Genomic DNA, 16,901 nt, shown 5'->3' with positions numbered 1-16,901 from the left:
TCTAAGTTAGACATCTATCGTAGCGCTGTACCAATTTTCCAATATCATCATCATAGAAGGTAAACCTGCCAGGTTAGCCGAGAGCAATATTGCGCTGCTTTCTGGTCTCGGGTAGGCACGCTGGCCCCAGTTCGAATCCGCCAGCCGGATTAACGACGAGTGCCGGTGTGATGGCGAGCCTGAACGTGGTTTTTAGGCGGTTTTCCACATCCCAATAGGTGAATACCGGGCTGGTCCCCACATCCCGCCTTATTTACACGACTCGCAGACATTTGCAACACATTCTCACTATTTCATGATTACACTAGACGCAGACAGCTGGGGTACACTGTTTCTGTCCTGGGGGGTACGGGTTGGTGCCAGGAAGGGCACCTGGCTAACCCTTCAATTAACCATGCGAAATCCGATCGTAACCATGCCGAACCCGCGAAACTGCAAGACAAAGGCACCAGCAAAAGATGAAGAAGAAGAAGAAGAAGATCATCATAGAAGGCAACCGCTTGTGCTTTCTAACAGTTCGCTATGTTGATCTGCAGCTTGTTGTCTGTGCCGAAATGTTGTCTTCTTAGCCTGCAGGTCATGTGAGCAGAGGTGAAAATCGAGGGAGCCATGTCCTGGCTGTATGGTGGATGATCAAACACTAACCACCGAAAACGCTGCAAGAGCACCCTCATTACCGCTGCAGTGTGCGGCCGAAAATTGTCATGAAGAAGGAAATGCGTGACAGTCAAGCTGCGTGGGCCGTATGAAATGAGGCGAAATCTGTAACAGGCACTCATATTTGTCGGGAGTCATTACATCCTAGACATTTTTACGTGCGCTCAGAGCTGAAAAGAGCGACGTGACGCGTTCTACAGTCGTACAACAGATACTGCCCAGCACATCTATGGAAAATGTAATCGGATTTTAATTGTGGTTTACATTTCGCGATCGATCGGGCCTTACTTTCCGAATAGCCCTCGTACTTGTTGTGCGTGTAGGTGAAGTCAAGTGAATTTCGTTCCGATATTTCAGGAGAGTGTGGACTATTAAAGTTCCCGCAGTCCCTCCTGTGAGTGGGGGGGTGGGGGGGGGGGGTATCGCCCGCGGAAGCTGACCTTGATGTGATCCGCCGCCTCTATCGCCGACGGCGTGTGAAACGTCACAGCACGCCGCCTGCTCGCAGACTTAAAAGCGCGGTTGGCGGGCAGACGCCGCCACAGTCATCCGCGGGCAGCTGCAGCAGCAGTTCACACCCCGGACAGTGCAGAAGTCGTCGTCACAGACCCAGGTACCTGGCCCTACCTCTGTGTGATGTCCGATCTGCTCAATAGTATCTTAGCTACAAAATTTTAATGTGTTTCCAGGGTCACTGCTTCATCTATTATTTTCCCATTGTTCAACCAGATACAGTTCCCCGTTGCAGTGATTTACTTGTTGTGTAGTTATAGTCTGCATATTTTAATCACGAACTGCCTTGAGCCATGCGCGCGTGTGAGTGTGAGTGGAAGTGCCTCAGCGTGGCTGAGGTTTGTATTTTATATTTTACCTTCTGGTGCATACTTTCCACACAGAAAATCACAATCGTATCCCATTAGTTGAGTAAGGGCGCTGAAGATCGCTTTGGACGTCCAATACACACCACACCACACCACCACCACCACCACCATCACCATCATCCTTACAGGTCAACGTACACTTATTTGAATGCGTGGTGTCTGTTCTTGCCAAAGAACAGACACCACGCTGACCCCGCAACACTGTATGTCAATTGAAGGGAGATCACTGCTATCAGCTGTAGCGGCACAGTAAGCGGAAACACTGACGACCTGCGAAAATGTGTAACGGACCGGGACTCGAACCTGGGATCTCCTGCCTATGTAAGTAGAAGAACCCGTATTCGAATCCGGTCCGGTACACATTTTCGCTCGTCGCCGCTGTTTGCTCTTTATGTTCCGCCGCACCTGATAGCAGGGCTACCCCTTCAGTCTAAATTTCGCTGTCAGCAGCCCGCCGGTTCATTTACCGTATCTTACGGATTCATTTACCGTATCTTACGGACTACAAAACGCACTTTTTCCTTCGAAAAATTTCCTCCGAAATTCGGTGTCTCTTACACACGAAATTAAAATAAAAACAGCCAGTGTTCCCACTAGTCTTAAAATGGCCATATATTCAGTGCCGTGGGAAACGTATACCTATCTGACAACCGTGCATCGATGCGACGAAAATGAGTTGCAGGGATTCACAAGCTTGCTAACACTGTCTCTCTCCCACCCCGCCATCACAATCCCAAAACACTGTCCACTGTCTAGCCTGTGACACGGCATTTCAGTCTACGGTGCCAGTGAATTGGAATTGAAAGTGATTTGTGTTATCGGTAACAGTGCAATATTTTTGCTAATAGCTAGATTCGTAATAGAAAAAATAAAAGGAATTCATATGACGCTCGCTGTAAATTGAGAGTAATAGTATATGCAGAAGAACATGGAAAGAGTGTAGCTGAGCACTATTTCGGCCCTCCACCAACCGAAAAAAAACCATTCGCGATTGACGGGCTAGTAAAGAAGAACTGAGAAATATGAGGAAGCCGGCCGTGGTGGCCGAGCGGTTATAGGCGCTACAGTCTGGAACCGCGCGACCGCTACGGTCGCAGGTTCGAATCCTGCCTCGGGCATGGATGTTTGTGATGTCCTTAGGTTAGTTAGGTTTAAGTAGTTCTAAGTTGTAGGGGACTGATGACCTTAGAAGTTAAGTCCCATAGTGCTCAGAGCCATTTGAACCAAATATGAGGAAAACTAAATGTGCAAGAAGAGGAATGAATGCAAAATGACCAAAACTGGACGATGAAATACTGAAATCGATTCAAAATCACCGTCATGAACTATTATGGCTTTTGCTAATTTTAAGGGAAAAATCCATTATTAATTAACTGTTCTGGTACTAAACTAAGTGTCACAGAAAGTAGATGCTGGCTGAACTAAACAGCACTGACCTTTTAGTGGTTTACAGGCGTCCCTAGAAACGTGAACTTGTTTGTAGTGTCTGGCAAATATTAATCTAGTTGCTACATAGTGGATCTAATACCAAAACGTAAAATGCATAAACAACATAACAGAATAGTTAATTCTATGATAATCAAAGTATTTGGGTTAAAAACATTGTAAATCAGCTTCAAATGGCTGGTTCAAATGGCTCTGAGCACTATGGGACTCAACATCTTAGGTCATAAGTCCCCTAGAACTTAGAACTACTTAAACCTAACTAACCTAAGGACATCACACACACCCATGCCCGAGGCAGGATTCGAACCTGCGACCGTAGCAGTCCCGCGGTTCCGGACTGCAGCCCCAGAACCGCTAGACCACCGCGGCCGGCAAATCAGCTTCCTGCAGAACATTATCACCTGACGTACATTGGAACTGGATTAAGTAAATTTGAAAAAGAGTGATAATCTAAGTAAAATCTTTCTACGTCATCTGACTATTTGTGCAGGTGACAGTTGCACAAAGTTCCACAGGCTACAAAATATTAAGATAATTCAGTAAAATGTTGAATGTAATTGGTACGTTGAAGAGATTATGTACCATAATTCACATGAAAACTTTTATCTGTATTAGCCCATGTTAAAATACAGAGTACAAAGCATTTTCTTGCGCTGACAAAATACTGTAAATATGGGTGAAATCAGGGGATAGCAAAGGCTACATGTCAGGACTCATGAATTTCTACTATTAACAGTCTACCTACTCAAATTAAAATACCTTATATCACGTCATAGAGTAAGAGTCCTTCAAAATATAACACACAGTGGGGCTCTTAGAAGTACACTGTAAGAGTGAAAGACAGTGAAATATTACAAAAAATTTTCAAATGTGTGTGAAACCTTATGGGACTTAACTGCTAGGGTCATCAGTCCCTAAGCTTACACACTGTTTAACCTAAATCATCCTAAGGACAAACACACACACCCATACCCGATGGAGGACTCGAACCTCCGCCGGGACCAGCCGCACAGTCCACGACTGCAGCGCCTTAAGCCACTCGGCTAATCCAGCGCGGCGAAATATTACACTTAGTTCAAAATTACTCAGTAGTTTCAAGTAGAGAAATTGTAGCATAAACTAGCCAGAACATCTGATGAGCTTTCACTGCCTCAGCTTCGATACATCTTCGGAAAACGCCAAAATCCTCGTCCTATACATAAAATTTCACATAAAAAATGAGAAAGAATGCTGTGAGTTTATAACCAGTTCATAAAATACGAAAAGATTTGCAGGTAGACTGTGCTCAGTGCGACAGGAGCGCGTGTTTGTAAAGAAACTTCCAGCTGATGGGAGATGAGCACGTGGCTTCCAAGCGGAGCATGTGTGACGTCGACAATCTGTAATGGCGCTCCTCTCCAATAGGGTGATGGGCGGGGCGGGTATTATATGCAGGCATATCGCACGTCTAGCGGGAGGGGAAAGAGCGGAGAGGTAGGCGCACGCGAGGTTGGAGGGAGTGAGGGGCGAGGGGGAGACGAGATTTTCAGCCCTCGGCGGGGCGGGTATTATATGCAGGCATATCGCACGTCTTGCGGGAGGGGAAAGAGCGGAGAGGTAGGCGCACGCGTGGTTGGATGGAGAGAGGGGAGAGGGGGAGACGAGATTTTCAGCCCTCGGCGGGGGGGGGGGGGTATTATATGCAGGCATATCGCACGTCTTGCGGGAGGGGAAAGAGCGGAGAGGTAGGCACACGCGAGGTTGGAGGGAGTGAGGGGAGAGGGGGAGACGAGATTTTCAGCCCTCGGCACAGCACACGTATCCTTGCTAATGCGATCTTGACGAAAACGTTTTCTGAAGCACAACAGGTGGCGTGCACGGGCGATATATAACACTAAGTACGCCCAGAAAGAGAGGGAGATAAAGCTGTCTGCCAGCAGGCTAAACACCAAGCACAGAGCGGGCACCAAATGTGTACATGAAACTTTTGTATGACAAAACCAGATGCAAGGCAGCACAGAAAATAATGTTTAGCAAGCCTTAGTTCAGACCGTCAATACTGTATTTGGTCCAATTTTGAAACAGAAATAGGACGACAGGATCAATCTCTGTGTCGATTTTCAGCAAACAAAAAACTCAGAAGACGCTGGCCAGTAGTTTCAGGAAGTTGTTGTTTGCGTACGTACTACAACAGAATCATCTCAAGACGCGAAAATTCTGATACTCAAGGGTCACAGCATGGCAAAGTACTGCAGGACTTAATATACTACGTAAACACGTACGTAAGGAAAAAAGTGAATGTTAGTAATTTCACTGGAGACAGAGCAGGAAAGTTTTATAAAGAGACACTGGAGGGAAACGGTATTCAACGGGCATCAATCAGAATTAAAAACGCGCAATTATTTTTAACCCTTACGAGCGGCGCCTTGAAAGAAAATAGGGAAATAAATACTCTGAACCGACAGTGAAATTAGCTTGCCTGCTGAGCAGCGGAACATTAGTTAGAAAAATTACATGAAAATTCAAAGTATCACACAGCTGTTGACCAATGAAAGACAAACAGAATAGACATAGTATTGGACAATAAAAGACAAACAGAATAGACATAGCAAAGAGAGACTGCTGATTCTGTATTTGGCAACAAACGAAACACTCGACAAAGCGGACTTTTAAAGTAGCGTTATAAAAAGGCCTTAGCAAGGTATACTTAATGCATTTACAGGTGACCCGCACATCAAACTTGTACAAGAAAGCTGAATAATACAAATTACGTACTATCATCCGATCTCAAAATCTTCAGAAATAGCTAAACTTTCCACGTAATACAATGGATACGTACTTGGACATCCTTCTCACAAAGTTATTAACGTTTACCCATAACCACTTAGAACTTAGGATATACTAATCAATACTCAAGTGAGCAAGTGCTTTGTCCCAAATAAATTCGTAGTTAAAGAAGAACTATAACTGAAAACAAAGGTAGTGAAGAAAAGACCTAACTAAATGTGATGGAATAGTTTCCCACAAAATTCATTATAGTTTAGGGTCACTCAAAACCTATGCAATAATTGACTTAAAAATCAAATGAAAATTAGACTTACTTTATGACTGACCAGACGAAGAAGGGGAAGAGAAACGGTAGCTTGCCGGCCGTTGTGACCGAGCGGTTCTAGGCGCTTCATTCCCGAACCGCGCTGCTGCTATGGTCGCAGGTTCTAATCCTGGCTTGGGCATGGATGTTAAGTCCGATAGTGTCTAGAGCCATTTGAACCATTTAGAAACGGTAACTTGTTTACGTGGCTTGCTTATCGCAAGGTGACAGCTGTGCCGGTCCACGTGTTTGTACTATGAGGTCTAGGCTTACGGTAAGCGTACGCAGGTGACAGAAGCTGCGACTTAAAACGACTCCAAAAACACAGCTGTCTCGACTGGATACTCACTGCATGGCAGAATGAATCATGGTTAACTGTTCTACTCTGACCTCTTGGGGCGACAGCATAAAATAGACTATTTAACATGAGCGAATCATCTCCTCTCAAACAATTAGAAATATAATTAACATTCATCGGATCCCCCTCAGTTTCCACAACAAAACATTATATATACAACTGAAATAACAACACTTAAAACAACTATCATAGGAGCTCTTGCCTGCACATAATTACCTTCAACTACATTAACCACAGAACCTCAATAAAATAACATCATACATCAGTTTATACCAACAAAACTTCGCTGCCGGCCGGTGTGGCCTAGCGGTTCTAGGGGCTTCAGTCTGGAATTGCGCGACCGCTACTGTCGCAGGTTCGAATCCTGCCTCGGGCATGGATGTGTGTGTTGTCCTTAGGTTGGTTAGGTTTAAGTAGTTCTACGTTCTAGGGGACTGATGACCTGAGACGTTAAGTCCCATTGTGCTCAGAGCCATTTGAACCAAAACTTCGCTGTCCTCTGGGGGATAACAGTCGAAAGTCGTCATATCCCCACTTACCAACTTACAGTGGTAGGACAGATTAATTCTCCTCCATTATTCATTACAATTCTTATTGCGGTACATTACTTAACAAATCTTAGCTTCGTGCATTGAGTTAACCAGTCAAACAACTACCACTTTGGACTCGCATTCGGGAGGACGGCGGTTCAATCCCGCGTCCGGCCATCCTGATTTAGGTTTTCCGTGATTTCCCTAAATCACTCCAGGCAAATGCCGGGATAGTTCCTTTGAAAGGGCACGGCCGACTTCGTTCCCCATACTTCCCTAATCCGATGAGACCGATGACCTCGCTGTCTGGTCTTCTTCTCCAAAAACAAGAACAAGAACAAGAACTACCACTTACGAAAGACAGAAGGCATGGAGAAAAAAAGAATAAAAGTTCGGGAAAGAGAATGTAGAGAGATGAGAAAGAAGAGGGAAGGCAGAAAAAGTTCATTCCTTTCCTTCCGCAATCCTGTATGTCACACAGCGTCCTATCGATTTCGACAACACAAGTGTTAATCGTGTCATTATTACTGTGTATGTGCTTGGGACCTCAAGTCGCCTAGTATCAATAGTAAATTATGTACAATACCAGGATCGTCAGAATCCATGGTTTGTCGCTTTTTGACCCCAATGTACATGGGCCGGAATAATGAAGAACGTTGTTGCCTACGGCTTATGACGACAATGTACAGGAGTTCGAGCGCTCATGAATTATCGTGTGGGCATCGAGGGATGCCGTTAAATGACAGAACAGGAAATTAAGTCAAACAAAGGGAATATATTTCCATGTACGGAACACAAGGGGCGCGCCTAGGGTCGGAAGTTAGCGGGTGTAGGCCAGACTAGGAGGACGAACAACTAAATAAAGTGGGTAACGAGAGAGTAAGCGGTTCTTGTTGATGGCGGGTCAGTCATGGCGTGCAGAGCCAAAATAAGACGTCTGTTCTAGTCGAAGTATCCCACGCACGCTGTTGACTAAAACCAATGGCGAGAATTCGCTAGCAGTTTCAGCAGAGGGCTCAAGGCGTCCCTTGTCAGTAGCTACAATTGGGAAGAGCTGCCTCGATTCTGAAAGGCAGGCAACTTGTGTGACGTAGATACAGAGGGAGTTGCTCTAGGAGAAAACTTTTAAAGATTTGATTGGGTCTTTTGAAATAATTTATTTTAAACAAATTCTCTAAAATTTTCCTCGACTTTCTCCCACCTGTACACCAAATTTCTATCAGCAAGTTGTTGGAGCAGTCGCACGGGTGGATTTCTGCAACTAAGTCGGTTTCTTGTCATCCAGGGAATATCTTCATGGATGGGAAGTTGGAGATATTTATTGTTGTCTTCTTAACGGAACAGTGCAGTGGAGTAGTTCTTATGCAGTCGGTGATGATTCTCATGGTTTTATTGTTCTATTGAGCCAAGTGTCCGTCTTATTTACGTGTGGAGTCTTGAACCACACCGGAGCATAATATTCGGCGGTACAATACACTTAACCGAGCACGTAAGTTCGGAGCGTGTCTGCTGAAGCTCCCCAGTTAGTACTGCAAAGTTTCTTTGTAAGGTTTTTCCGTGTGTTTATTTTCCAATAAGTTTTTGTTGAGATATCTGCTCAAAGATAGTGTACTACCAAGAGTCATTCCAAAACGTTGGTGATAACGCATAAAGGCTACAGCTTATGTTTCATGAGTTTTCAGAACTTTGTAGTGTCATTGTTATCCCTTTCATCCATTCCTCATGGGCGCTAACCAACTCACGTACAGGTAAGCTAGCACTAGCACCAACAGTCCGCTCCCTGGGGCGCGGCTGGCTCGTTTTCCCGCGAGAGGCGGCGAGTACGCTCTTTGGACTCTACCGCTGCTTCATCAGTAGCCGTTTTCGAACGTCCAGTTTTGTCTCCAACAGAGCCAGTTTCACGGAAATTCCCGGCGAGTTTCACCGCCGCTTCGTGGGTCACGCTTGATGTTGATTTGTAAGGAAGAAACCGTCTTAAGTCTATAATGACAAATGCTATGCTAAAATGAAAGGCACCAAGTTTTTTCTCTCGTAGTTCTTCTTTCTCTGATGTGCCACACGACCCCTCCCCGCCCCCCAACCCCACCCCTCACCACTGAAAACTACGAGGTGCATTCAAGATGGCGGCTTCCAAAACGTACACCTTGTTGCTAATATAGCCTCATATGCTCACATGTTTTGCTCCTCTCTCATCTCAAACCACTTCACTTTAAAACTCTGTTTGTCCAGTTCGGAGCGTTCTAGAAGGGCGGCCCCGTCCTATGAACCAAGTCGCATTCGCCTGTCTACTTTACATCTACATCTACGTGATTACTCTGCTATTCACAATAAAGTGCCTGGCAGATGGTTCAATGAACCACCTCCAAGCTGTCTCTCTACCGTTCCACTCTCGAACGGCGCGCGGGAAAAACGAGCACTTAAATTTTTCTGTGCGAGACCTGATTTCACTTATTTTATCGAGATGATCATTTCTCCCTATGTAGGTGGGTACCAATAGAATGTTTCCGCAATCGCAGCAGAAAACTGGTGATTGAAATTTCATGAGAAGTTCCCGTCAGAACGAAAAATGCCTTTGTTTTAATGATTCCACTCCAACTCACGTATCATGTCTGTGACACTATCTCCCCTATTTCGCGATAATACAAAACGAGCTGCCCTTCTTTGTACTTTTTCGGTGTCATCTATCAGTCCCACCTGATGCGGATCCCACACCACACAGCAGTACTCCAGAACCGGGCGGAAAAGTGTAGTGTAAGCAGTCTCTTTGGTAGACCTGTTGCACCTTCTAAGTGTTCTGCCAATGAATCGCAGTCTTTGGTTTGCTCTGCCCACAATATTATCTATGTGATCGTTCCAATGTAGGTTATTTGTAATTGTAATATCTAAGTATTTAGTTGAATTTACAGCCTTCAGATTTGTGTGGCTTACCGCGTAATCGAAATTTATCTGATTTCTTTTATTACTCATGCGAATAACTTTACACTTTTCTTTATTCAGGGTCAATTGCCACTTTTAGCACCATTCAGATATCTTATCTAAATCATTTTTCAATTCGTTATAGTCATCTGATGACTTTACAAGATGGTAAATCACAGCATCATCTGCAAACAATGTAAGACGGCTACTCAGTTGTCTCCTATGTCGTTAATATAGACCAGGAAGAGTAGATGGCCTGTAACACTTCTTTGAGAAACGCCGGATATTACTTCTGTTTTAATCGATGACTTTCCGTCTGTTACTACGAACTGTGACCTTTCTGACAGGAAATTACGAATCCAGCCGCACAACTGACGCGATATTTCATAGGCACGCTGTTTGGTTAGAAGACGCTTGTGAGGAACGGTGTCGAAAGCCTTCTGGAAATCTAAAAATATGGAATCAATTTGACATCCCCTGTCGATAGCACTCATTACTTGATGACTATAAAGAGCTAGTTGTGTTTCGCGGAAAAGGTCGATATCGTGTTGATGTATGGCTATTGTGATCAAAAAGCCCAACGGGCGTGTGCTATGTATGCTGCTCGGTATCCTGCAAGACATCATCCAAGTGTCCGGACCGTTCGCCGGATAGATATCGACCTTTTCCGCAATTGGTAAACGGTCCATTTTAACACGGGTAATGTGTCACGAAGCAAATACCGTCCGCACTGGCGGAATGTTACGTGATACCACGTGCTTATACGTTTGTGACTATTACAGCGCCATCTATCACAAAGCGAAAAAAGTGGTCCAACTAAAACATTCATATTTCTTTACGTACTACACGAATATGTAATAAAAAATGGGAGTTCCTATTTTAAAAAACGCAGTTGATATCCGTTTGATCTATGGCAGCGCCATCTAGCGGGCCAACCATAGCGCCATCTGGTCTCCCCCTTCGTTCTTTGTAGTTTTTTCGTGAGATATTTGGCCCGGTCACGATCAATGGACCACCCTGTATATATATTCTTTCAAAAGGGACTTTCATAAATTTTTTATTAGTAAAGTGCAATGGACACACACACAACAACGAGCCGAACTGCACAGTCGGTAGCAGTAGTTATCAATTGTGCAGATAATCAGTTGCAGCAATGTAAATGGGACTTCCCCTTATTAATAACAGTCATTACCTCAACCTTTAACTAAGTCAGCACTAAATGTTATCAAATATCTCACAAGACTAAGTGGCACCAGACAAGAGTTCAAGTTGGACCAAAAACATACACATCACAAATGCAATAAAATAACAATATACTATCACATTTCATATTCATTTCACTCTAGTAATGTTTCAGATTTAAATAGCAGAAACAAAATTGAAATTAACCTTTTCATACTAGCAAAGATTAAAGTGGGGGCGCTTAAACTGTCCCTTCCTTTATAAGCAACTATGTACACATTTCAGAAACTATTTGCTTCACATAAATGCTGAATTACAACCCCACTTAAGATTATTTAGTCCTCAATGCTTTATAACAATTTACACTAGCAGTATTCTTATTTAGCTTCGGAAATAAATTCAGGGTAAAGTAAAGTTTCAAATAGGTTTAGCATCATGTGCCTTTTTCATTACTTGGTAAGCAAGAGATTTTAATTATCAACATTTAAACTCTTTAGCACTAACTTTGGCACAATAAAAGTAGTAGCAATTCAAAGCAAAATAAAGCTTTTTTTAAGAAGTTTAAAGTAATGTGCCTCTCTCTTTATCTATAAAACAAATGATTTAACTAACAACTTTTATATACTTTAAAACTGAAATTTAGGCACATTTAAATAGGAACAAATTTGCATTTCCTCATAAACAGGATACTCGGTCTTTATTGCTTTTAGGATAGGACCCTGCTTGGTATCATGAAGAGAACAGTTTCAAAATCCAAACACAAATTTTACAACACTTGAATTATTATTGCAAAAGCACACACAAGCACACTGGTTCGTATTGGCATACATAGGTTTTCCAAAGTAGGAGAAGCCGTGGAGCAATAGTGGTGGCAAGCACGTGGTGGCTATCAGATTTCCTTCTGGCGGTTTTAAACTCTATTTATTTCTTCTTGGCGGTGTATTCATTATCTTTAGCGCCTTTTCAAATGCGGCAGCACCTTTTTAAAGCCGGAGCACCATCCGAGGCCATTCCATCATAGATTTGGTTTCGGAATACCTCACTTGGCACCTGTGGTGTTGACTATGCGACTGCTAGCCACTGACTGCGTCACGTGGTCTCTCTGTTGCCGCCCAAACTGGCCGCCACTTCCACCTTTTCTCGCGCGCCAACCCCTTCGGTAGTGGAGGGGGTTCCGTACGTCTTTTCTGTTTCACAATGCAAGATCCATAAGTATGAACCAGTTTTCTACATACAATCTTGTTTTCACAAACAGACATATTTAATAAAGTTTCATTATTTTAGGACACTGTTAAATCAAAAAATGCATCACAATTTTCCATTTCCCTCCAACAATTCAAAGGACTTAACGCGTAAAGAATAAACACTTCATAATTAAATACAGTTAATTACACTGTACTAACCACTCATACTCGATAATAGTGTTACACGCTCCCTGCTTCCTTTTTTTTTAGACTGAAGATGGCGCTGCTCCTGGACTCTTGGATCGCCGAGTTGGTGGTCGTCTTGTCGGCGGCCGTGCTCTCCCTCTACCTGTGGTTCTCCAGTAGCTACAGATACTGGAAGAACAAGGGGGTGCCGTACGCGGAACCTACAGTTCCGTTTGGAAACTTCCGGAGAAGCATCCTAGGCCAAGAATCTCTCGGCGAGACACTGCAGAAAATGTACAATCAGCTGCCAAGTAAGGAATTTTAAATTTTCGTCAGTTACCTGTATATGAAACTGTTCATTACTAATTAAGCGAGTCTGTGCTATAAGCTGTGATAATAAACAGGGGATAGGGAAAACTATGTGAACACCCACACTTACTTGGGAATGGTTTTGTTAATAGGGAGTTGGACGCCCATTTATCCGTAATACAGCTGCGTTTCTTCTTGGAATACTGGAATATAACGATTGTATAGTCTCCAGTGGAATGTTGTGCCACTCTTCGATCAGAGACTCTTCTAATTCCTGTAGTGACGAGAGAGACGGAAATTTGCTCCGGAATCTGCGCTCCGATAGCGCCCACAAGGGTTCGATAACGTTCAAGTCCGGGGCTGTGCTGGGTGGGGAAGACGTTGTTCAGTTGCATGCTCCTCACACCGTTATTGTACTGTCCTGGCTGTGTGAATGGGTGCGTTATCGTCCTGAAATATGTCAGCATTGTTGTGGAACAACATTTGAATCATGGAGTGCACCTGATCACCTAAAATGTTCACGTAATCGATGGCTGTAACACGGCCTTTGAGAGTAATGTTGGGACCACCAGAATATCATGATATGGCTGCCTACATAATCACACAACCACCTCCACACTTAACTGTTGGAATCAAGTAGTCAGGATTGTAGGCTTCTTTTGGGGTTCTCCAGACGTAAACCCGACTCGTAGGAAAATATGATGTATTTCCTCAGGTCAGACGTCCAGATTTATGTCCCTGACACAATGTTTTACGCTTCTTTGCATTGCTTGTCGTCACTAATGGTTTCGGTATAGCAGCTCGTCCATGAATATTCGCTTTATGGAGTTCTTGGCGGACAGTGTCGATAGATACGGGGTATCTAAAAAGGCTACTGAGCTCTGCAGTCACTTTAACCGCTGTAGGTTTGTGTTGTTTTGACACAATCCGTGTTAGTGTACGACGATCTCTGACATTTAGTTTTGCATTTTCGCCCACTATTACGTTTACACGGTGACGTCTGTAATATTTTTGTGTACGCTCTCATGACTGTTGAAACAGTTGCTCTTGGAACATTCAGTAAGTTGACTGTCTTGGTTACTGATGCTGCATCTAATCGGACCTCCACAATCTGCCTTCTTTAGAACTCTGTTAGGTCTTTCATTGCACGTCGACCTCAGCCTCTGGATGGAAATACGAAGTGTGCACTACTCGTAAACAACCTGCACTGATGCGTAGTCCGTATTGAACACGCACAGTCCAGTGCGACACCTGCATTACCTGCGTTGCTGACCGTCAGACACAACCATCCCATTATTACCACTCTTCACATTATTTTGCCTATCCCCTCTAGACATGCTTTGTGCATTTGCAACACACTATTTTCTGCTTGGTCTATGAGTTCGTCCTGTGGGTATTGTGGATGCCACAGCTGGTTCACCGGTATCTAGGGAGGAGGGGGAGGAAGAGGCTCTCTGGAGCCAGAAAATCACGGACTTCTCCGGATACTTCTAAACGAGTTTCGGTGGTGGCCGAGAGGACTGGCTGTAGAGCGAGTGATTGCCAGAGGATGGAAGGAGTTTGTCACCACTTTCTGGAAAACCTGCCGGCGAACAGCAAATGGTTGTGTGTGATGGATGTTTGTGATGACCTTAGGTTGGTTAGGTTTAATTAGTTCTAAGTTCTAGGCGACTGATGACCCCAGAAGTTAAGTCGCATAGTGCTCAGAGCCATTTGAACCAGTCAGAGAGTAATCGGTGCGATATTCCTTGATGGCACTGTGGCTGCCGAACGGTATGTGAAGATTTCGGAAGATGATTTCTCCCTCTTTATCCAAAGTGAACCTGATTTCGACAAGATGCGGTTGGTGCAAGACGGACCGCGACCCGATCGAAGCAGGACCGCAAACTATTAAACAGAAATAAAATTCTCTACTGAAGATGATGTATTTAAAGATACCAGTTATTAGAAATTCTGTTTGCCGAAAAGTGACTGCGCGAGATAAATATTCAAACTAGAATTCAGTGATCTAAACTGTGTGCTGTCTACTAGCACAAAATTAAAACTTCGTAGCGCCACAGAGTTTCTGGCGACGGGAAAATTTACACTGCACAAGGATATTCATAAGACTTACGCAAAAACAAAAACTACTATTAATTTTCTAACCACTAGTCTACACAGTAAAATACACACGTACAGCTCACTTCTTGGCAGAAGTACGTGAACAAAAAACAAAGACTCAATTAGTTTACAGTTTATCAGACAAGTGCTGCGTCCTGTCGGCTCGGCTGCTGCCGCTGCACTTTATCGTGTAGCCGAAGTTGAGCGGATGCCTTTTAGCACTCATGTGGGCGACCTCACACTTTTCGTTATGTGGAGTCAATTGCCAATTTTCGCACCATACAGATATTTTTTCTAAATCGTTCTGCAATTTGTTTTGATCTTCTGATGCCTTTACTAGTCGATAAACGACTGCGTCATCTGCAATCAACCGAAGACGGCTGCTGAGGTTCTCTCACAGATCGTTTACATAGATAGGGAACAGCAAAGGGCTTATAACACTACTTTTACTCGATGACTTTCCGTCAACTACTACGAACTGTGACCTCTCTGACAGGAAATCACGAATCTAGTCATATAGCTGAGGCGATATTTCATAAGCACGCAATTTCACTACACGCCGCTTGTGTAGTACAGTGTCAAAAACCTTCCGGAAATCTAGAAATACGGAATGAATTTAAAATCCCTTGTCAATAGCACTCAACACAGTGTGAGTAAAGAGCTAGTTGTGTTTCACAAGAACGATGTTTTCTAAATCAGTGTTGACTGTGTGTCAATAGACCGTTTTCTTCGATGCAATTCATAATGTTCGAACACAATATACACTATGTGATCAAAAGTATCCGGGCACCTGACGGAAAATGACTTACAAGTTCGTTGTGCCCTCCATCGCTAATGCTGGAATTCAGTACGGTGTTGGCCCACTCTTAGCCTTGATGACAGATTCCACTCTCGCAGGCACACGTTCAAACAGGTGCTGGAAGGTTTCTTGGGGAATGGCAGCCCTTTCTTCACGGAGTTCTGCACTGAGGAGAGGTATCGATAACGGTCGGTAAGGCCTGGCACGAATTCGGCGTTCCAAAACATCCCAAGGGTGTTCTGTAGGATTCAGGTCATGACTCAGTGCAAGCCAGTCCATTATAGGGATGTTATTGCCGTGTAACCACTCCACCACAGGCCGTGCATTACGAACAGGTATTCGATCGGTTGAAAGATGTAATCGCCATCCCGAATTGCTCTTCAACAGTGGAAAGCAAGAAGGTGCTTAAAACATCAAGTCCCGCGTCCCCACATCCTAATTTAGGTTTTCCGTGATTTCCCTAAACCGCTCCAGGCAACTGCCGGGATGGTTCCTTTCAAAGGGCACGGCCGACTTCCTTCCCTGTCCTTCCCTAATCCGATGAGACCGATGACCTCGCTGTTTGGTCTCTTCCCGCAAAACAACCCAACCAAACCATCAAGGTAGGCCTGTGCTGTGATAGTGTCACGCAAAACAACAAGGGCTGCAAGCCCCCTCCCTGAAAAACACGACCACACTATAACACCACCGCCTCCGAATTTTACTGTTGGCACTACACACGCTGGCAGATGACGTTCACAGGGCATTCGCCATACCCACACCCTGCCATCGGATCGTCACATTGTGCACCGCGATTCGTCACTCCACACAACGTTTTTCCACTGTTCAGACGTCTAATGTTTACGCTCCTTACACCAAGCGAGGCGTCGTTGGCATTTACCGGCGTGATGTGTGGCTTATGAGCAGCCGTTCGACGTTTTCTCATTTCCGACCTAACTGTCATAGTACTCGCAAGGGATCCTGATACAGTTTGGAATTCCTGTGTGATGGTCTCGATAGATATCTGCCTATTACACATTATGACCCAATTCAACTGTAGGCGGTCTCTGCAGTCAACAGTCGAGGTCGGCCTGTACGCTTTTGTGCTGTACGTGTCCCTTCACGTTTCCACTTCACTACCACATCGGAAACAGTGGACCTAGGGATTTTTAGTAGTGTGGAAATCTGGCGTACAGACGTATGACACAAGTCACCCAATCACCTGACCGCGTTCGAAGTCTATGAGTTCCGCGGAACGCCCCATTCTGCTCTCACAATGTCTAATGTCTACTGAGGTCGCTGAT

At 44.3% G+C, this 16,901-nt stretch overlaps 1 protein-coding gene across 3 annotated transcripts in view; it reads left to right on the top strand.

Annotated features, from left to right (window-relative positions):
* The first annotated feature begins 1,162 nt into the window (after positions 1 to 1,162).
* The window catches only part of LOC126262248 (cytochrome P450 6k1-like), a 247,612-nt gene continuing 231,873 nt past the window's right edge, over positions 1,163 to 16,901 (top strand). For all 3 annotated transcript variants that reach the window (XR_007546711.1, XM_049958733.1, XM_049958732.1), the window contains exons 1-2: positions 1,163 to 1,270; positions 12,495 to 12,721. Coding sequence is in view for 2 of the 3 variants with exons in the window: in XM_049958733.1 (XP_049814690.1) it covers positions 12,502 to 12,721 (220 nt within the window). In the remaining variant the exon portion in view is untranslated. The remainder of the gene's footprint in view (positions 1,271 to 12,494; positions 12,722 to 16,901) is intronic.

Source organism: Schistocerca nitens, chromosome 6 (genome assembly GCF_023898315.1).
Source record: "Schistocerca nitens isolate TAMUIC-IGC-003100 chromosome 6, iqSchNite1.1, whole genome shotgun sequence".
In the NCBI taxonomy this organism is placed as follows: domain Eukaryota; kingdom Metazoa; phylum Arthropoda; class Insecta; order Orthoptera; family Acrididae; genus Schistocerca; species Schistocerca nitens.
Note: the sequence above shows the minus strand (reverse complement) of the source record. Positions and strands in the feature narration are given on the sequence as shown.